We start from the raw sequence: 23,115 nt of genomic DNA, 5'->3' as shown, positions 1-23,115 counted from the left end.
CTTCAACGACCAGGAAACAAAGCGTCCCATAATCCAAGGTAACTTCTCCGATAAAGACCATCAGAGGTGGCAAAATAATAATACAGGTAACTGTAGACTTGGTGGTTCATGCCGGGTTCATACCATCACTTGTTTGTGTTGTCTATTGAAACTTTTTTGTTTTGTGTCAAAACACCATACAACCAAGCTGGAGGTAAAAGGAAGTTTGAAAAAGAAAAAGTCTTTAATGTAAAGGAGAGGACGAATATTGAGGTCACTACAAGCGGACTAGGTTCTTTCATGTCATCCTTATATCACTGTATCTAATCATTCATCACTGAAAGTCCAAAAGTTTATTATTAGTTTACCCAGAGTAGATCTCATTAAACACTGTAAAAATACTATTTTTCAAAAGTCAGCGTGCCAGAGAATGAAAGCATTATTCATGTTTAAGATACAAAGGGAATTTATATAGATGCCCCTCTCAACGACAGAAGTTGGTCTCCTAGTTTCTGAGCACCCCCCCCCACCCCCCACCTTGGTCCATGCAGAAAGAACAAGGACCAAATTTTAATTTCTAAAATCTTTTTATTTCTGCCAAGTAGAACATGTATTCGTTAGTCATTCCATTGGCTCCTGTCTGGCCTTACAGCGCTCCATTCATCGACCTTTTCTAATTTACCTTTCACCTAGTTCCTGCTCCTCCATGAAGGTCTTTTGGGATGAGAGAAACCACTTTCTGCTTCCTGTAGTAAGAACATAAATCTCTTATCTGGCTCAGCCACAGGCTTTCATAACCAAGGTAACTTAAACATTAGCATTCTTTCCCAGGTTCCTCATGAATAAGGCACAGATATAACTGCCTTCTTGGTCCTGGAGACCTGGAAACAGTGTGAGAGAGGGCTGCTAGAGGAGAGTGTTAGATAAGTAGAAAATGGTGAGGCTAGACCTTATCAGTGGTATACATTTATTTAAATGATAAGTTTCCTTGTCCAGATTTACACGAAGCAGAATGATTCACTCCAACGACCAAATACTTCTGTTGCTATATTTTTCTGGTAATCCTGCACTTAAAGACCTGGTTTCTTTCCTATGGATAATAATTCCGAGCATGCCTAATTAAAGTACGCCTGTTACTTTCCCTGCAGTTGGCTCCGAAAACCCACCATTAACAGTAATCCGCAAATTTGTGTACCTATTGGACCAAAGTGACTTGGATTTCCAGGAGGAGCTGGAGGTCGCACGATTAAGGGGAGAAGTGGTGACCAAGATCAGGGGCAATCAACAACTAGAGAAAGACCTGAACCTGATGGACATCAAGATTGGGCTCCTGGTGAAGAACAGGATCACGTTAGAGGTCAGTGAGGTTTGGGGGACTGTGAGCTTCCAGAAGAGGGAAGGTGCCTGTGTATTGGTCACAGCACTTTGGTCTGGTTAAGCTCTTTTGGAATCCAGAATGAGTGGTCCAAAGTTCATGTACCAGTTTCATTACAAAGCAGTGGCTCTCGGACTGCAAAGTTCTGTGCCCCTGTTTTATAACATCTTGTGAGGCTTCTTTACCATCCTGAAATGAGTTATATGAAGTAAAAACCTACTTATACAAGTACCTTCATAACAGGACTAAGGCCTGTAGAGAAATATAAAAGAGAAACAAAAAGAAAGTCATTTACAATATAACACATATTTCAAAATGAAAATACACTGGCCTGATACAGTTAGAAAATGTGATAAAGTTGCCAGAGGCTGAGGCCTCTTCCCAGAAAGGACGCAGATTGAGAGAGCTGCAGGTGAGACTCATCGGGTGAGGGAACTGTCAGTGATTTCATTTTCCAAAATGGAGAACGACTCTTTGTAAAGTTCAGAATAAGCAAAGTGTGGTCCCCTCACACTGCCCCACCCAATTTACACAGAATCACAGTCCTAGAAAATTAAGTATGTGTTAAAATTATGGAGGATTCATATTGTGCTTATATGTAAAACAGATTCTGGGCTCAAATAATTACACAGAGAATTTTTACCTGCATGAATGAATGACCAACAGGACAAGCCATACAGCATGTGGGACAGCCATTATTTGTAAATATACTCAGGACAGCAGAACATCTGTCACCCAACCCATACCCATTGGAAGCCAGTAGTACCCTCCAGTCATAAAGACGTTAAAAAAAAAAAAAATACCCGTATGCATTTCCAAAATGGCTCCTACAGAGTGGAACTGCCCCAATAAATAATGTTTTGGACCTGTGTGAAACCTGACAATGTCAGAGCTCCCTAGAACCATGTAAAAGGATTAATGTGAACCAGCAAAAGGAGACTTTTAGTGTAAGGACCCTCTTGGTATCCCTACATCAGTTTTCAGAATACTGATAAGCTGATCTTCTGGAAGCTCTCAGAAGGCTGCAGTGGGTCAGAGGTGGCGAGCCAACTGCCAGTGACTGAACTCGTGCTTCTGGAAAACTGGGATGTGCGTAGCCTCGAGGGACCGGATGCCATGTTAAGGGACGTGCAAATGCCCCACTCTTGTCTCTAACCCTCACAGGGATAACAGCGAAATAGTTGAAGAGAAAATAAGGAAACGAGAGTAATTTGTCACATAGAAAATTATCATTTTCTTCTAAATATTAAGGCTAAAACTACAATTTAAATGTTCTTCACTTAACCCTATTTTCATTATTTTATCCAGAAAACAATAGTACTTTACTTAAAAAAAAAAATGCGTTCGTATTGTTTGACACATATGAGAACTTTTAAAGTATAATATATTCCAGAAGGTCTGTCAGAGAATGTCTTTTATAGCTTTAAACTGTTTTTTTTACCCAATTCCATAAAGATGTAAACAAGAAATTCTTTGCCTTTCAAAATAAAGGCTGAGTTGCAAAATAGTAAATACTAGAAATAACAAGTAGCTTGTGAAATACAATCATGGCGGATTTTCGGATCTTCATGTGTTTAAGATCTTATTAAGAAGTATTCTTACTTGATAGCATTGTGAAACAAAGAATTTTTTTACTTATCATTTCAAACACTAAGTATTAAATACTTATTAGAAGTTAAACTAATAATAATTATATAGTCGTTAGTCTTATCATTGATAGAAGCATTTTTAGTTAGATGATAATAGTGTAATTGAGACTTTGTTTATCGTAGTGAAAACAACTCAACACAAAAGCAACAAATGGAAAACAATAGAATTAGTTTAACATATATGTTATGCATCCCCTAAAAATAATGTTTTTGAAGAACATTTAAGGGCAGGGGAAAAGGTTCACAATATAATGGGGAAGAAAACAGTACCTAAAACAGTACAATTTCATTTATGGTACTATATAAATGAATACACACACACACATACACACTTCAGAAAAGCTAGAACAAAAGTTAAGTGATTTTTCTTTGGGTTATAGAATTAAACTTATGTTTTTTTTATTTTTAACACCAAGCATGTGTTTAGTGAGAGAAAAGATTTTAAAGGGAAGTAGATTAGTTCTTCTATAACAACCCTAGCTCTCTCTACTAACCACATGTCTTACAATTCTTTTAAAATTTGCATTCCTCCTAAAATCTAAGAAAGTCAGTGGGTATGTGAAGTGGTTAACATCGGTTTTAGGCAAAAAGAATGGTATGGATATAGAGACAAAACAACCGAAGTAGAAGTTTCTTAGAGACATAGGGAGGAAGAAAGGTATAGACTCCAACTAGCTTGCAGGAAAACCTAAATAGAAACTAAAAGTAATCTTGAATCGCTGAAATCCCATTGATGAGTGCAACATAGCGTATGAGTGCAGACTCGCAGGCCAGGGCGACCGAAAGCCCAGGATTGAGTTACTCAGAGTCCTGTTTTCTTCACTGGAAAATGTGCTAAATACACATCTTGTTTTTAATCTTTATAGCAACTTAGATTTAATCTTTATAGCAACTTAAGATTGCTGTTATTAAACCTATTTTATAGATTTTGGAAAGTGAAGCTTAGAGGTTAACCTGCGCAAAATCACAAAGCTAAGTATGCTTTGCAGATGCCTATATTTTTATGACTTCAAAGCCCACACCCTTTGTATTAGTCCACACCTTCTACAAAACTTTCCATATTATCACATGCACATATCCTGTTATCAGAAGAAAGGAAAAGATGGTGGCATTTAGGGCAACATTAAGATGATGTGGGAGTATCATGAATAAGTTAAATATTGTTGATCCTTCAAACCAATATTCCTCAAATATTCGATTTTTGATAAGAATGGAGGAAATTAATTTCTATTAGTAAAAAGCATATGCCTCTTTTTGTATCCCTGGTATGGATTGGCCTTTTTCTCCTTCTTTAAGCTTCCCAAAGCAAACCTCCATTCACAGAAGAGCAGTGGTGAGCAAGGGAAGAAGTCAGAAGGTCTTACCACCTGCACATGCTGGCTGCGCACCTGTATCTCTATCAGACACATGGTTCCCTCAGCACAGACACTAGCTAGCTCTCCCGCTTCTTCTTTTCCCCTCCAGGGCTGAGCATTTCACTCTGCTGTTTCTCTTCCTACAGCAATCGACTCCTACATTGCTCTCCCTGTCCTGTCTTCACCAGATCTCTTCCTAATGGAAAGGAATTTACGTCTGCCCCAGAGCTTGCTTACCACTCCCGCCCTCTCTTCTGTATAGGTTAAAAACCATTACCCTAAAGAGGAGTCTGGAACAAAACAAATGAAAAGTCTCCAGTTTCCAGAGCTACCTCCATTGAAAGTAACTGGGAGGGAGGTTATTAGTAGCAAGATTATTTTTTCCCACCATTTATTTAAAATCAAGATAATCCATTTATTCCACGTGTTTGAGAGAATTGACTGATCTTCACATCACCAGTTATTTGAAGAGGAGAAACCTGGGTTAATGGAACTGCAAGCCAGAGTTAGTCTAGTGATGTCTTAGGACTTCTAATAAGGATGGGTATCCAGCAGCCACTTGCCTAGACTTCTCCTTAACTTCCATCTGGTGGTAACTATGCTTTTCTTTACCTTCATGTAGCTTATGTATTTGTGAAATAAGGAGGGAAATGTTGCCTTTTTAAAAATTTTATGGACATGCAAATCAAATCCCCCTCTGTTCCATATAAGCAATTAGGGAGACAGAAGTAAATGGTTAAGTCAGGTTTGTCTCTCTCTAAGCCAAGAATGAGAACGAATGAAATCATAGACCTGGGAAGCAGTGGATATTACCTCATAGTATTGTCTTACCTCAGAGCTCCAAAAGTTTTTTTCTACCTATGGACTGACTGTAGGAGAATGGGATGCTAGGAAGTAAGCAGATTTAGAGCTTTTCCTGTCCACAAAAGCTAACAGTGGTTCTCAACCCAGAGGCAATTGGAAGTAGGGGCAGGAAATTTTTTGGTTGTCAAAATGACTTCAGGTCTCTACTGGCACTTGGTGGAGAAGGACTGGGGATGCTAGATGGCCAGCGTCTGCTGAAATACTCAGAGTGCCCCCACTAAGGAACAGTGGTAAAGCATCTTGATACTAGCTGCAGAGTCCTCCGGTAGAGGTTGGGCGAAGAGCTCAGGGAAGCAGATGGAAGAAGTTTAAAGAACAACATCTTTCTTGCCACCTGTTCTATAGGACGGTAACCCAATGTTAAGTGGCAGAGGAGGCATTCCAAAGCAGTGGCTTTCATGTGAGTCATGTGTTGTTAGTGGGTCATAAAATCAATTTAGTATCATATCCGTAGTCTTTAATGATAGAATAGAATAAAAACACATTGAAAATATCAGAGTATGTTCCCGTAGTATTGGGATTGTTTTGAATAAGTATTGTTTTGGATTTGTGTGTGTATGTTTTTACCAATGAAAGATGTAAAATATATTTTTTAGTGTGGTTCTCTGTAAAAATGTTTGGTAGGTCCTTATCTAAAGGACCTACTCTTGTTCATAACCCTTAAGCTCCTGGAGGACACAGTATACTGAGGTGAATACTTGACAATGTTTTCAGTCACATATTTTCCAAGATTCCCTGTAAGTGGTTAAAGGAGTGTGATTGGCAAAAAAAATACTTATGTATTATTTAATTTTGTTAAATATTTAGAGGATTCTTTTCCCTCTCATCTCTAATTAATTTCTATTCCATATTTTTGCAAGTACTTTTATAGGTTGAGACCTAGAGTCCACTCTTTTAAAATATACAATTCAGCAGAGGGCTAGGGAAGGGAAGGAGCAATTGGGGGGATTGTTTTATAAACATTATAGATGTCTAACCAATGTACTGTATACTTGAAACTAATTTAAATAAATAAATTTATAAAAAAATAAAAAATAAATAAAATGTACAATTCAGTGATGTTTAAATTTATACAACCATCATTTCTATCTAATTCCAGAATATTTTTATCACCACAACAAAATCTCCCAAAAAATCTTCTGGAACTAGATATATTCAACCTTGCGACTATACTAAACACCACTGAATCATATATTTTAAAAGGATGAATTTTATAGTGTGTGAATAATATTTCAATTTAAAAAAAAAGAGAAAGAAAACCCATATTCTCTAACAGTCACCACCTAGGCTCCCCTGCCTCCAGCCACAGCCACCATTAATTTACTTTCTGTCACTATATAGATTTGCCTGTTCTGGATATTTCATATTAATGGAATCACATTGCATGGTCTATTGTGACCAGCTCTTTCACTTAGCATAGTTTTTTTCAAAGTTCATCCGTGTTGAATCAATACTTCATCCCTCTTTATTTACAAATAACATTTCATTGTTTGGATAAACCACATTTTGTTTATCCATCAATTGATAGACATTTGAGTCCTCTTCTTGGCTATTATGAATAATTCTTCAACAAGCATTCATGTACACGTTTTTGTGTGGACATGTGTTCTTGGCTGTCTTGGATATATACCTAAGAATGGAATCACTGGGTTATACGGTAGGTAACTCTGTATTTAACTTTTGAGGAACTGTCAACATGTTTTTCTAAGTGGCTGTACCAGTTCACATTCCTACCAGCATAAAGTTTCTAATTTCTCCACATCCTCATCGACATTTGTTATTGTCTTCTTTTATTTAGGCATCCTAATTAGTATAAATTAGTATCATATTGTAGTATTAATTCCTCTAATAACCATTTATATTGAGCATTTCTTCATGTGCTTATTTGCCATTGGTAGATCTTTGTAAAAATGACTGTTCACAACCTTTACCCATTTTTGATTGGCTTATTTGTCTTTATTTTTGAAATGTTAGAATTCTTTCTATATTGTGGGTACAAGTCCCATATTCAATATATGATTTGCAAATATTTTCTCCCACCCTCTAGGTTGTCTTTTTACTTTACTGACAGTGTCCTTCGAGGCACATAAAGGTTCTATATGAAGTCCAATTTATTTATTTTTCCTTTTGTCACTAGTGCTTTTGGTGTCACATCTTAAAATCATTGCCTAATCCAGGATAGCAGAGATTTGTACCTAGGTTTTTTCCCAACAGTTTGATAGTTTTAGCTCTAACAGTTAGTTACTTGATTTCTTTTGAGTTAGTTTTTGTTATGATGTGAGATAGGGGTCAGATTTCTTTCTCTTGAGCATGGCTATCCTGTTGTCTCAGCATCATATGTAGAAAATACTGTTCTATTCTTATTGAATTTTCTTCTTGCCTACATCACAGCTTAACAGCAAAATAAGTATAGCTTCGGAGAATAAATATTACAAAAGCCAAATTCATGAGCAAGCTAGATTTCTTTATTTAACACCCTCTATTTCTTTGTTTTTCACGAGGGAAGTGTGGAAAATTAATCTTTCCAACTATGTGTGTTTCAGGATGTATGCGAAGGGAGGAGGTAAAGAGTACCAGTGTAAAAAGTAATAATTTCATAAAAAATTTTTTTCCAGGATGTAATTTCACACAGAACAAAGCTGAATAAGAAAAAAGGCGGAGAAATGCAAGTACTGAATAACATTGACAACCAGGGAATCAAAAGTTTGAGTAAGGAGAGGAGAAAGACATTAGAAACATATCAGCAGCTGTTTTATCTCTTACAGGTGAGAACAATTTATTTCACTATGAGTTTTGGATAAATGTTGTCTTCCAGTTTGTGGTTTACAATGGATGGTTCCCCATCCTAAAGCTGTAATAGCCTACATGTTTTTAGCACCTACTACATACCAAATGCCCAAATGCTATTCTAGGTTCTTCAGTTACATCATCTCATTCAGTTCTTACTACAACCTTGAGAACCATTGGAAAATAATAATAATTGTTTTTCCTTATTACATATCAGAAAATTGAGACACAGCCAGTAAATGGTAAAGCAAGGGTATTGAGACCCAAATAGTTTGACTTGGGAGCCCATGGTCTTCATGACTATATTAAACTAATTATCTGCCGCAATGGTATAAATCTAATAATAACATAAGCAGATACTGTCAACCATGAAAAATTTAGAGTAACTATGATAAAAACAGGTGTTTAACAGAACTAGCCTGCCCTTCTTTTGAGAAAAGAGCCAGAGAGTTCAGATTAGGGAAATAAGGTGTCTTTTTTATTTCATTATTTTCATGGCATTACTATGATCTAAATGAACAGTAATTTTCCATTGCTTCCAGAGTGTGAGTGAGAACTGATAAGTTGAACTGGTCATGGTTGGACTCTGGTGGACCAGTTGCTGTTTTGTTTAACCATTGATTCACCTTATCTGCTCTACTACACAGTCCAAAAGGAAACTGAGTAAGCGACAGTGATAGATATAAACAAAGCTTCCCCTTCAGCAGGAAAATTTCCCAGAAGAGGTGCATCAGCAGTTCTTCCTTGAGAGTCGGGTGTCCCTATGTATGGGAAGTGGTGATTCCTGAATGTATGCTTGAGGATGTCACTGGCTTTAGGCGTACAGAGAACATATTAGCCAAACCGTAACTGAGATGTGGCTAGCCTCATTGAGAGAAGAGATGTTAATTTTGGTAGAGCTGAGAATTCTCTATTTGGAATAATACACTGGAAAACAGGTGTAATGCCTCAGAGGGCCATGATGTGGCAGCATAGAAGGGAAAATGTTAAAACTTAGAATTGTCTGTGGAATTCACTCCTTAACACTAGCAACCTTTCCAGAAAAAAACAAGGGTCTCACACTTGGTAAGCAAGATTTTTATTGTTTTTCTTTCTTTCATTTTGTTTTCATCTCCTTAAATTAGATTAATAGTTATCCGCCAGTTGGAAATTTAATCATAAGACATTTATCATTTTTGACATCCATGAACTTTCAAGTGTATGAAGCTTCTTTAATAGAATCTTTGTCATAAAGAAAGTGAAAATTCAGTCATTGGTCTAAGACTTGTATTGTTCACACTGTCATATAAGTGGAGGCTCATTAATGGAAAGGAGAAAAGGCACAGGAGCATGTTTAGAATAATTCCACCAAGTTTTATTCCCCCAAAGAATCCAAAACAAAGAGTCCAAGGACACAGCCATTTAATTGTACCAAGTGAAGTGTCCCTTATAATCAAGTATTTTTCTTCACCTTTTCTTCTCTCTTCTTTGGAGACATTAGCCCAAGATCAACGAAGGAATTATAGATTGGCTAATGGTCTGGATTCCTTTGGCCTTTGGATTATGCCTTGGCAAGAATTCTTAGCCAAAGTAGCAGTCAACTAGTACAGATTTTGCTTTGGGTTTATTTCTTCAGTGTGAGCTTAAATTTAAAGTGTTTAGGCCAGCTGAGAGAAATGATGAGTGGGCTGCTTTAGCTTTAGAGTGTTTCCTTTCTCCTAATCTCATGCTTCATGTGGAAAAAGAATCACTACAGAGCTCTAAAGAAAAAGTTGTCCTGAGCTGTTTATTCATAAAATTTCAGCCAAGATTTACTTTCAAGCTTAGGTACTTTATAAGTACTTTATAATCTAAGTAGTAAAGTAAACTAGAATTTTGATTTTCTTAAAAACATTAAAGCCAAACTGCTTGAAAAGAGTTGTCTCTTGATGTCCATGAGAGATTCATCCCAGGACCCCCTCAGATACCAAATTCACAGGTGCTCAAATCCCTTATATAAAATGATGTAGTATTAGCATATAACCTATGCACATCTTCCCATATACTTTAAATTATCTCTAGATTACTTATAACACCTAATACAATGTACGTAGTTGTTACTGTTAGCATTTAGGGAATAAGGACAAGAAAAAAAATCCATACATGTTCAGGATAGGTACAGCCTAAATCTATGGTACACATCAGCAACAACATAACTTTTTCCCGAATATTTTTGATCTGTGGATGGTTGAATCCATGGATGGAGAACCTGAGGATACAGAGACCTGATTGTATGTTACATGAACACTATTTTCCATGTATGGAAATTTTTCTTCCCTCATCAGAACAAAGATGAAGAGTAGAAGTATTAAATTTCTCTATAACCTAAATACCATTTTTTTCTCTGCTGACCTCCATCTGCTTGCTGTAGCTACTGGAGAAAAAGCACATCACTGTGAAGATTGGTGCTACATCTCATGGACTTCGTCCTCAACTAAGCCTTCTGGGCTTCATTTCAATTTTTATAAAATTCCTGTTACTTTTTAAGTCATCTTTTTTTTTCTCGTCAGTTTTTTGTGGCATTTTCACCCCTCAATTATCCTCACCTTCATCTCTCTCTTTGGCCTCCCTACTCACTCCTATGTTCTCATGCCTTGTAAGTCATAGTTGCTATCCCACTGTTTCCACATGTATACATCTTTTTTTTTTTTTTTTTTTAGCTTTCTCAGAATATGGGATATATTTTCTTCTATTCATTCATCAGTCCCTCTAGGACAGTCTGTTTAGCTGAGCCCTTGGTCCAGGCCTGCCAGTCTCTTCAGACACCAGATTCTATTGGCTAACCCCTCTCTCTTCTGAGTCTCAACAATAAATATTAACATGTGGCTCAAAATGGTTAACGATGTATGCAATATAATTATATTTCGTTAAACATATCACTTAGTATATAAAATTTAAATCCTATTATAAATTTCTAATAGAACTTTCTATAGTATAGTGCTAATATTAGCAGATAACCTTTTAAAGTGGTATTTTGTGCCAGATACTCTTCTGTATGCTGTATACATTTTAAGTCATTGAAGAATAGGGAACTGGGTACTTCTGATTTAATAATATATTAATGTATAGTTTTGTGGGGTTTTTCTCCTTCTTTCCTTTTCATTTTAGACCAAACCTTCATATTTGGCTAAGCTGATTTTCCAGATGCCACAGAACAAGTCTACTAAATTTATGGATACTGTTATTTTTACACTATACAATTACGCTTCCAATCAACGAGAAGAATATCTACTCCTCAAGCTTTTTAAAACTGCTCTGGAGGAAGAAATAAAGTATGTATATAAACATGTATGTAAAAATACCAATGGGCAGATCTTTTTGTTACTGGTGGCTATCTCTGATTTACTAAAATAATTTTAAATGATTGTCATAAGTTATTCATAGCTATTAAAATATATCACGTTTCTTGAGAAATTTCTACATCGTTTAGATATGTTCAGGTACAGCTTTCTCCCGGCAGTGATACCTTTTCTAATGCTAAACTAACTTTTGATTTTGCAACTATACAATTGAAAATAAAAAGCCTTTTGAAAGTCAGAAAATTCAACTTAATTAAAATTCTGTGAGTGATAAAGCTATAAATGAGTGAGGATAAGGATCTCTGCTAAATAGCCTTCCCTTCTTATTGGAACTTAAGCTTTTTTTTTTTAGTAATTTATTTTCTGGCTCAGTTAATGTAAAAAAAAAAAAAAGTGTAGCTATAATGAATAGACCAGAAAAGATATGTGAGAAATGCCAATTAGATGGACCTTAACTGCCTTCCTGACTTCTAGGTACTTGAAGCTATGTTAGTTCCTATAGATCTCTGAAGCAAATTAGCCAGGTACCCCTGACATCAGTGTATTGATAAGCCAGCACGAGAAGTAGGATTTATGAAAAATAGTAATGCCATGCAGCAGAATAAGGTAAGAACTAAATGAATGATACACACAGTGTAACAGATCAGAGGGATGGAAAGAAAAGTTCCAATTAGATCAACTGATAAAGTTTTTTTTTTCATTGCCCATATTCCCTATGCTGTACTCTACATCCCTATGACTCTTTTGTAACTACTAATTTATACTTCTTCATCACTTGACCTTTTTCACCCTGCCCCCATCAACTGATAATGATTTGATGGAAGAGGAGGTAGTTGGCCCAAAACCTTGAAGAATATCTATAGTTTTATAAGAATAAATGGGAAAAGGAAATAAAGCGCAATGATGATCGAAATAGCATGGGCCAAGGTACAAGAAAAAAGAGTAGAGTAGACTAGCCAAAAGGTGACTTAATTAGTGACTACCAGGAAATGAAGCTGGAAAGATAGGTTAGACCAGATCATGAGAGACACTGAGAGGGCAGGCCCAAGTGCTGAGGCTCCTTTTACTTTCCAGGAAGCCGTGAAGGTTTTTGAGATGTTTATACTGATAAGACCACATGGGGTTTTTAGAAGATTGATCTGCTGGCTGTATATGAACAGGATGAATTGGAGCTACACAGGTCAGAGAAATGATGAAATGAGAGGGAAAAAAATAGTTTGAATTTTTAACACACTAAGTAAAACATGTGGGTGAAAACATTCAGCAGAAAACTGGAAATTAAAGACTAGCTCCCAGGAAAGAGAAGGGAATTAGGCATTGAGATCAGAGGTTAGGTTCTAGAGAGATGGTCATTGAAGTTGTGCATGTGAGTTAGGTCTGAGGGGAGAGCATGTAGAAAGTGAAGGAAAAGAATTAAAATGTGGAGAGAGGAGACTGCAAAAGAAACACAGTGAACAACTAGGTAAGGTAAGGACCAGAATATGGCACTCTCAGACCCTAAAGGGAAAGCAGGTGGAAGAAGGAGAACAGTGGTCAAGCGAGAGGAGGGTGAAAGGTTACACAGAAGTGAAAGGAAGAGGAAAGAGGGAAGGTCATAGGAGTTGGCAAACAGAAGTCAAGAGGAGCTCTCCCAGCCGCGTGATATAGCACATTACATAGAATTTGAATAGGACTTGAAAAAGGGGAGATAGTTCATTGGATCAGAAATGTTTTTTTGAAATTTGGTAACTAGATGGGGGTAAAATAGTAAAATACTTGTACAGTGTCACCCAGTATTAGTCTTGGTCCCATTTTCAGTTCATTCCTGCCTCCTAGATTGAAATTAAGGCTGAGAACTTATTTCGAATCCTTAAATTTCTCAAGAAACACTCATTTTACAAATGATAGCTTCCTTTTAAAACATATCATCTTTGATCTTCAGTGGAGAAAAATATAGCCCCACAAAAACCCTTGCCTTCCAGAGAGAAGACACACTTTTAAATTCTAACCATAGAGGGAAGCCATTTTGTTTCGGTTTGGGCTTTTTTAGATCCAAGGTGGACCAGGTACAGGACATCGTTACTGGTAATCCCACAGTCATCAAGATGGTCGTCAACTTCAACAGAGGTGCCCGTGGACAGAACACTCTGCGCCAGCTTCTGGCTCCAGTGGTGAAAGAGATCATGGATGACAAGTCCCTGATCATCAACACGAACCCTGTAGAGGTGTACAAGGCTTGGGTGAATCAACTAGAAACACAGACTGGGGAAGCCAGGTAACAAAGCCGGGAAGAAGTTCATTTTCAATCATGTTTCATCATCATTTTTACGTGTGTGTGTGTGTGTGTGTGTGTCCTTAAACTCTCTTAAGCTCTATTAATATAAAAACAAACTTTACTGTTCAAAATTCATTTTCAATCCGAGATGTTGCCTCACTTTTAACATATCATGCAGGTCTCATTCTTGGACTCTTGCTCATCTTGATAGCACTTGATATTGTCAAATATTAATACCAGTTGATCCCTATAGCCACAAATTTTATAATTTTCTCCCTTGGTTACTTTTTGTATGTTTCCAACCTAGACTTAGAAATGGTGTGACTTTCTCTTCATCTGACAACATAAGCTTTTTTAGATTTACCAAGTGAATAACTTTAGCATGTAAGCATCAACAAGACAGGGGGGACTGGCTTGTTCTAGGTGGTGTTTTCCTGCAAAAGGATGCCTTGTGAAATCATTAAGGTATGCACAGAGAATTTCATGGGTAGTCTTCACAGCACTGTTTGTAATAGCAAAAGTTGGGAAAAGTCAAAATATTTATTAGCTTTGAGGAATTTGTTAAACAAATATTTGTAAAACACATAATGGGGAGTAGTAACTTTAGAAAATAGAAATATATTTATTGGTGTGGGAAAAGTTCATGATATAGTTTTCATTTGTAGTTAAGTACCATAACCCATTTTCTTTAAAAAGATACGCATGTATACACACCACACACACAGACACACACACACACACACACACACGTAGGATCTATATGGGTTGTGTGTATACATAAAATACATTACAGCATTACACCCATGATTGTGTGAGGCCTGTATATACACATGTATAGAGGAAAACCCAGAAAATTATGGACCAAGATATGAAAAGTGGTTATCCATGAGTCTGCATTTTTTCTTGTGTGCATATATGCTATTTTTTCTGTAAAGAATATACTGCTTTTTATCATTTTTTTTTTTTAAGAGATAAAAAGAAGTTAGCTCGTTCTGCGTTACATGGGTCTGCTAGTTGTTTTGCCAGACGAGCTCAGAGACCTGGATTTCCCCTGCTCTGCTAGTGGCAGAGGGTACTGTCTGGGCCCGTGAGGCCTCCTCTCACTTAAATATTTTGTCATTGGAGTCAGTGGGCAAAGTAGGACCAACTTGGCAAGGACACAAATGCTTGTATCTGAGCTTTATAAAATTGAAAGCCCTTGTTGTGTTTTTAGCAATCTGCCTTACGATGTGACCACAGAACAAGCTCTAACATACCCAGAAGTACAAAATAAATTGGAGGCATCCATGGAGAACCTGAGAAGGGTCACCGACAAAGTCCTGAATTCCATCATTTCTTCCCTTGATCTACTGCCGTAAGTTGTATATGTAGCAACTTTAACATTCTTTGCTGGAAGTTCTCGAAGTACTACATAAGTAAGATAAACTCCGATAGTGAAGATAGGCGTTTTCTCTCATATTGTGTTTACTATTGTAAACATTTGCCTACATTTTAAATGCATTTTAAATTCATAACTATTCTCCAAGGAGGGAACAATACAAACCAGTACTTAGTTACTATCATCTGTGGAAGTCCTGTGATTCTGTTACCATCTCATTTTATGTTTGATTTTAGGAAAATGCTCAGCTTTAGTTGACTGAAACAATTGCTTTGTGTTTCTTCCTCACCTAGCCTTTTGCATGATTTTCTTTTGTCATCTGTTTTACATGTAGTTATGGATTGAGGTATATAGCCAAAGTACTGAAGAATTCGATCCATGAGAAATTTCCCGATGCAACAGAAGATGAGCTATTAAAGGTAGATTTTCAAGGGTAATCTCACCATAACTTCTCTTGGGGATATGAGCCAAAATTACCAACACACCATTTTATAAGATTTTTTTCCTTGCATGGAAATTTATAATAAGCTGCAGGTCTTCTATTTCTAATGGATGTCAAGATTATCGATTATGCTGGAGATCTTACACATTATTGAGATTCTTTATATTAGAACATTTTGGGGGCAATAGAATATGTTTCACCAAAAGTAATTTTTAAACTATATTAGTAATGTGTGATTATATTCATCCCTTTATTTAATTCCTTTTTAAGATTCAAGTCAGAAAAAAATTTGCTTTCTTGGGAAATGTCAATTAATATTTACTCTAATAAAAAACCCAAACCCTTGAATTTTCTCTCTTAAAAATAGTCTTTTCTTCTGCATCACTTCAGATTGTTGGAAACCTCCTGTACTATCGGTACATGAACCCAACTATTGTAGCTCCAGATGGCTTTGATATTATCGATATGACAGCTGGAGGTCAGATAAATTCTGACCAAAGAAGAAACTTGGGATCGGTGGCCAAGGTTCTTCAGCACGCAGCCTCTAACAAGTTGTTTGAAGGAGAAAACGAGCATCTCTCATCAACAAACAATTATTTATCAGAGACATATCAAAAGTTCAGGTGAGAGGAGTCATTACTTTTGGAGAAATGTGCAAGATCGTGGAGAAGAATAGTGTAGGTTCTGTGCCCGGATGAGGAGTTGGGGATGAGGGACAGGAACCTCAAGTGGCTCCACACGTTTCTTCTATGAGTGGGCACGGTGAGGAAAGAGAGAGGAGGTTACTTCTGTCTGGTGTTCTCCATCCCAACCCCACCCCCAGTGCCACTGTTACATTGAATCATCCCCATATGTATGATTTCTGCTGTAGGTAAGATGAGGTATTTGTTCTTGTTGGTACACTACATGCTTACGGTACTTAGAATTAAAATAGCTGATTTTTACTTTGCTAAACTTAAGAAGAAGTTTTGTTTGGTTTTGTTTTGAAGAACTTATCCAGTCAGGAAAAACATGCTTTATCTGCATCAAACAATAGTTGAAAACTGAGTGTTTGGTTTTGAAAGGTTAGGAAGATCCAGCTTTTATATTTGTTAGGGATCATGTGTGTGGATATGTTGTTCTGTTCTCAAACCTCTACTAATTATTCATGTTAAGACTGAAGTCCACTGACACTTAATGCATTTCCAAAGCATTTCAGTAATCATTCCAGTGGAACATGAAAAGAATGAGTCTAGCAGGAAGAGCCACTCACCCTGACGCTCTCTGGGGAAGCATGTCTATCAGGGCATTTATTTTTTCTCTTGTCTGCCGTTCAGTCAGTAGATCATAGAAGTATAACATAAATGTGGCCTCTTTCACTCCTCACTTGAAAAGTGATAATTTCTCATTCCTCAGTTTTCCTCTGGATTAGTGATTTATCTACTGACAAAGATAGCTTATGATTATTAATCTCTATTTGGAATTTATGGCCTCTTGTGGAAAAAAAAAAAAATCCCCCAAGTCCTCTAACTACAGGAAATTTCGATTTCTCAAGCTGCTAATTTTAGGTCTTCTCACTGACTAAAAAAGTAATATCCATTTCCCTGCAAACCCTTATCTGCTCTTACAGCCTCCCTTTACTTATTTTTTTCTAAGATTATTCCTATCAGCCATCTATGTTCCAAACTCTTCCCCATTTAAAAAGAAACAAAACCAAAAGCCACCCCTCACCTCTTAAATTCATCTTTTTTTCCTCTTCCACTTATATTGATCCTTCGTGTACCTCAGCAATCCATGAAAAATTATAGCCAAAAAAGTGCATAAGAGCAATTGTCATGTAGGAACACGCTCCTCCCCAACCCGAGCATGGCTGCCTGCCATTTAATCCCCGGCCTTAGGGTGGGAAGGTAGAGATCACTTCTGGCATATAAGCCTTGGCTACACTTAAGAGATATATGAAGAATGACTTGAGACATATGAAACATTTGCAGCTTTATAGAATGTGATACCTACTCTATCTGTGCAAATAGCCATTCCTAAGCCGTGATCACAGCACACCTGGCTTTCCCGATCTAACTATAGCTTAAAATAGCAGACTTTTTAAGAGTCTGAGTTCTAGAAGATGGGCCATTGTACACATTTATGTGTCTATCTTTAAGTCTTTCCATCAGCCAGCAACTGTTGTTTAGGTCAACAAAGAGTAGAGTAGGCTTAACTTGAATTTTTGTCAAATTGGTAACAGAAGCTCTGAAGGGTTGTTAGGTTGTTGAAAGCCAAGGAGCTTATGCCATTTAAAGTGGGAAATGTGGTTGTTTTTTAGACTTTTTTCTCTAAAAATATCAAGGAATATCAGTTGACATTTTTGTGTAAATTTCAGGGGCCATTTTTAAAATAATATATTTTTTAATGACCTGCTCATAATTTGATTATATCGAATCACTCAGAGCCATTACCACCTTCTCCATTCCTTTCCAAGGAACTGGGTCCAACATCCAGAAACTTGGACTCAACTTCCACAGTTAGGAACCAGCCTACAAGGTGCTATAACAAGTCCCCTCAAAGTTTGGGGTAAAGAACAAAGAGCTTGCCATCATACAAGATTTCCTCACTATTTATGAAGCTGTATAACTCACCTATTTGACTGTCTTAAGACTATTTTTTCTTTGTTAGGAAATATTTCAAAGAAGCATGTGATGTCCCTGAGCCAGAAGAAAAGTTTAATATGGATAAATACACAGATGTGGTGACAGTCAGCAAACCAGTCATTTATATTTCAATTGAAGAAATCATCAGCACACATTCAGTAAGTGGGGTTGGAGAAGGGTCTAAGCAATGGACTCATGTTCAGATGCCTGTTTCTTGAACATGCCTAGTCTTTCTACAGGGCTTACTATAAGCATGTACTAATACTCATATTCTTACTCCTAAGAAACCTTTGATTATCTATCCCTGACTCTTATGCATTAGCAAAACTCCTCCCCAAACAAGAAAAGTTTACTTTTTCCATGACCCATTTACAAAGTCAGATGATGCATATACAGTTTAAGCCCTAAGCAGGGGGCCTCTCTCCCTTTCAGGAATCCTCTCGGCTTTTCCTGTAATTTTCTGGGAAAATGAGAACGTTTTTTCTATTCTAATGTTTGGACGTAGAGAAAATAAACAGGCTGCCTGAGGTCAGGAAAGAGAAAATACTCGCATCCAACAATAGCCTCCTACAAAGAATCACTTCTACTGTTCTGAAAACCTCCATTTATTAGAAGCTGGCAGTTTCAGTTTGTGCTATGTTATAAAGTCTCCATTTGGTTCTCACGCAGATATCACCACCGTGAGCCATTTGCATGTATTAAGCATTTGGGGGTGGGGGGGGAAGGCAATTAGCTTGGCATTGGGACACCTTAGATGGCTTTTCAATTATTTAAAGTAAAAAGAGTGGCTAAGCAGTGAGAGAGTTTTTGTTCACTTGTTTATTTTTTAAAACTAGTTGGAACTTGTTTCTTAAAAGGTAGCCTTTTCAGGAATATGTTTAGACCTTACTACTCCAAGTTAGGCCTGGAGATAGATTTGAAATGTATCCCAGACCTTTCAAATTAAAACCTTCATTCTAACAAGATCTCAGGTGACTCAGATATACACAAAAAAGTCAAGAAGCCCTGGATTGAGGATGCACTCAACTTGGGAGGATACACACACACAACTGGGAGGAAAGGCTGACGAATGCACTCTTCTCAAAGGTCCTACCCCTTCCCCCATCGAGTGAGATATATAATAAGTGGCAACATTGGCTGCTCAAAATTTCAGTCTTTGTTAAGTTCTTCTAAGAAACTAAAGCTTGACTGCAGGTTTGAAAGAAAGATAGATCTACTTTTGATTTTCCTCTTTCAGAGTTGGAACAGGGAACCTCCTCCACATTTGCACCAAGCTCTCCACGAGTATTGTGGGTGACCTTAGACAAAGGCATGTCTGAATGACCTGCTGAAGGAATGAGTTGGTTGATTAAACAAATAATGTATACTTCTTTTCTCCGTATAGAAACACCCCAAACCACAAAGAAAACACGTCTATCAGTATATCATTTGCAAAAATAACTCTAACAAACAAGTAGACTCATTCATATTTGGGCAATAACCCATTCGTCTGTTTCTGTGGTAGATTATCCATTTCAAAGAAAATGTCCACATGTTGGCTGCACATTTGCTCAGGGCAATATCCTTATGGAGAAAAGTGCTGGGAGTTTTTTTTTAGAACGAGAGATTTTTTTCCCACAGACAACAGAGAGAAAAGGTTATTGCATTAATTTAGACTGCTACTCTTTAAGGAGAAATAGTCTGTTCCTTTTGTTAACAAAAATTGAAAACAGAATCCAGTCCTGGGAAACATAGCCTGAGTGATTTGGTATTCTTTCGTGTGTTAGGTTGGAAGCAGATGTAATAACGTGGGAGTAATATAATTGCAGAGGGAGACTATCCTGTTTACTGTCTGTCTCAAGTGAGGAGGTATCCATGCAGACACAAGCATGACAGCACAACGTGCCAAGCCCATGGCCACATGCTTGGCCCTTGTTCTCTAAGGAATATGTAGAGCCTCAAAATAAGCTCTTTAATAAGACATTTTCAGACAGTTTAATGTTCCGTAATTATCAGAATAAAGAGGAGAAGCTGGCTATCCCTTTCTAGAGACAGCAGCCAGATTAGCTGTCTTATTTCTGCAGAGGACAGGAACATAAATTTATCTATCTTGCTTATTTTATTCTTATCTCTGACTACCTTCTCCTGTCCTGTCCCCAAATTATCCTGTGTATGACCCCTTCCAGATATCATTATGTCCTTTATATCACCTCTCTTATTTGTATGTCTTTCTTTAAATGAACTATCCTTTTAAAAAAAACGTATATATCTTTGCTTTAAAACAAAATAGCTCTTAACTGTAGTGGAAAAACTAACATGCCTTACAATAAATAGAAACGTTAAAAGTAAATAAATATGATGAAAACTGAATAGTTGCTTCCTTGACCCTAAGCATCTTGAGGCCTCCTCTCTCTTTCTTAAAACCCATTTATGTGTCTCAGGGAATCTTAAGGAAAACTCAACATTGAACAGATACTCTCTCCACTAATCTTAAAGACTAAAAGAGAACGGAAAAGGAAGTAACCAAGGCAGTGTGGTACTGGCGTAAGGACAGACATACCAATCAAAGGGATGGAACTGAGAATCTAGAAATAAACTTTCAAAGTTATGGTCAATTCTTTTTCAACGAGGGGCTAAAACTGTTGATTGGGAAAATAATAGTCTTTTCAACAAATGGTGCTGGGGCAACTGGAAATCGCCATGCCGAAAATGAAGTTGGACCCTTTCCTTCAAACCTACCCAAAAATGAATTCAAAATGGATCAGAAATCTAAATGTAAGGACTAAAAGTATAAAATTCTTAGAAGAAAATGTAGTAGATCTTTGTCACCTTGGACTACACAGTGGTTTCTTAGCTGTGACCAAAGGCACAAGCAACAAAAGAAAAAAAATAGATAAATTGGACCTCATCAAAATTAAAAACTTTTGTGGTATAAACAGTGTCATCAAGAAACAGAAAATATAATCAAGGGAATGTGAGAAAATAATTGCAAATAATATATCTGATAAAAAACTCGTAACCAGAATATACAAAGAAAACTTATAACTTAACAAGACAAATATCCAATTTAAAAATGGACAACTGTATATGAAAGAACATGATCAATAGAGTGAAAAAAGCAACCTACAGAATGGAGAAAATATTTGCAAATAATATATATGATGGTGCTTTTGTTCACAAACATGGCGCCAAAGGCAGAGAAGGAAGCCCCTGCCCCTCCTAAGGCCGAAGCCAAAGCAAAGGCTTTGAAGGCAAAGACAGCAGTGCTGAAAGGGGTCCACAGCCATAAAAAAAAGAAGATATACACGTCACCCACCTTCCAACGGCCCAAGACACTGCAGCTCTGAAGGCAGCCCAAATATTCTCAGAAGAGCGCCCCCTGGAGAAACAAACTTGACCATTATGCCATCGTCAAGTCCCCCCTGATTACTGGGTCAGCCATGAAGAAGACAGAAGACAACAATACACTCATGTTCACTGTGGATGTCAAGGCCAACAAGCACCAGGTGAGATAGGCTGTGAAGAAGCTCTATGACATTGACATGGTCAAAGTCACACCCTGATCAGGCCTGATGGAGAGAATAAGGCATATGTTTGGCTGGCTCCTGACTACGATGCTTTGGATGTTGCCAATAAAATTGGGATCACCTAAACTGAGTCCAACTGGCTCATTCTAAACATAATAATTTTGCACTGTAAAAAGAGTAAATGTATATATAAGTAATTAATATCTAGAATACATATTTTAAAATCCTTACAACTCAGCAAACAAACAACAACCTGATTTTAAAAATGAACTAAGGACATGAATAAAAGTTTCTCCAAAGAAGATATACAAATGTCTAGCAAGCACATGAAAAGATGCTCAATGACTAGGAAAATCAAAAGCAAAATCACAATGATTTGGCCTTGTTATATTAACAGAAATAGCCAATAAATCTACCATTTGATTTGCCGGGGTGGGGCAGGGGGAATGGTGGGAAATAACCACAGTGAGATACCACCTCACACCCATTATGATGCCTATTATCAAAAAAATAGAAAATTAGTGTTGGCAAAGATGTGGAGAAATTGGAATCCTTTTACACTATTGGTGGGAATGTAAAATTGTACAGCTACTGTGGGAAATAGTATGGTAGTTCCTCAAAAAATTAAAAATACAATTACCATATCATCTAGCAATTCCATTTCTGGGTATATACTCAATAGAACTGAAAACAGAGTTAAAGAGATGTTTGAACACCTGAGTTCATAGCAGCATTATACAGTAGCCAAAAGGTTTCTACTCAAGTGTCTATCAACGGATGAACGAATAAACAAAATGTGGTATCTACATACAATGGAATAGTATTCAGCCTTCAACAGGAAGGAAATTCTGACACACACTACAACATGAATGAACCTTGAGGACATTATGCTAAAGTAAAATAAGTCAGTCACAAAAGGACAAATTCCGTGTGATTCCAGTTACATAAGGTACGCAATAGTCAAATTCAGAGAGAAAAAAGTAGAATGGTAGAATAGGAAGTTGTCGTTTAATGTATATAGAGTTTCAGTTTTGAAAGATGAGTTATGGAGATTGACTGTACAATGGGAATATACTTAACTACTGAACCGTACACTAAAAAAATAGTTAAGATGGTAGATTTTATGTAGATTTTACTACAATTAAAAATAGAAATGTTTAATGGACAAATGATCTAAATAGACTTTTCTCCAAGGAAACCTTGTACTGTTATACTTTGCTTTATTGCACTTCACAGATGTTGCATTTTTTACAAATTGAAAGTAAGCCCCTCCACCATCAAAAGAACACGACTCATTTGATTACAATGCTTTTTATTGGGGTGGTCTGGAACTGAACCAAAATATCTCCAAAGTATGCCTGTACAAATGGCCAATAAATACATGAAAAGATACTCTTCATCACTATTAGTCATCAGAGGATGCAAATCAAAATCCCAATGAGGGTATCAACTATACACCCACTGGGATGGCTAGAATCAAAGTCAGGTAATGACAAATGTTGGCAAGGATGTAGAATAATTGAAACCCTCATACAGTGCTAGTGAAAATGTAAAATTGTGTAGCCACTTTAGAAATCGGTTTGCC

At 37.0% G+C, this 23,115-nt stretch overlaps 1 protein-coding gene and 1 pseudogene across 2 annotated transcripts in view; both read left to right on the top strand.

Moving 5' to 3' along the window:
* Positions 1–23,115, top strand: part of IQGAP2 (IQ motif containing GTPase activating protein 2) — a 248,303-nt gene that overhangs the window by 204,366 nt on the left and 20,822 nt on the right. For both annotated transcript variants that reach the window (XM_036225610.1, XM_036225611.1), the window contains exons 21-28: positions 1,128–1,336; positions 7,838–7,987; positions 11,136–11,299; positions 13,356–13,580; positions 14,794–14,934; positions 15,293–15,377; positions 15,791–16,023; positions 18,050–18,182. In XM_036225610.1, coding sequence (XP_036081503.1) covers positions 1,128–1,336; positions 7,838–7,987; positions 11,136–11,299; positions 13,356–13,580; positions 14,794–14,934; positions 15,293–15,377; positions 15,791–16,023; positions 18,050–18,182 — 1,340 coding nt within the window. The remainder of the gene's footprint in view (positions 1–1,127; positions 1,337–7,837; positions 7,988–11,135; positions 11,300–13,355; positions 13,581–14,793; positions 14,935–15,292; positions 15,378–15,790; positions 16,024–18,049; positions 18,183–23,115) is intronic.
* Positions 20,993–21,807, top strand: LOC107501529 (annotated as a pseudogene).

The sequence above is a fragment of the Rousettus aegyptiacus genome, unplaced genomic scaffold, assembly GCF_014176215.1.
Source record: "Rousettus aegyptiacus isolate mRouAeg1 unplaced genomic scaffold, mRouAeg1.p scaffold_m13_p_8, whole genome shotgun sequence".
In the NCBI taxonomy this organism is placed as follows: domain Eukaryota; kingdom Metazoa; phylum Chordata; class Mammalia; order Chiroptera; family Pteropodidae; genus Rousettus; species Rousettus aegyptiacus.
Note: the sequence above shows the minus strand (reverse complement) of the source record. Positions and strands in the feature narration are given on the sequence as shown.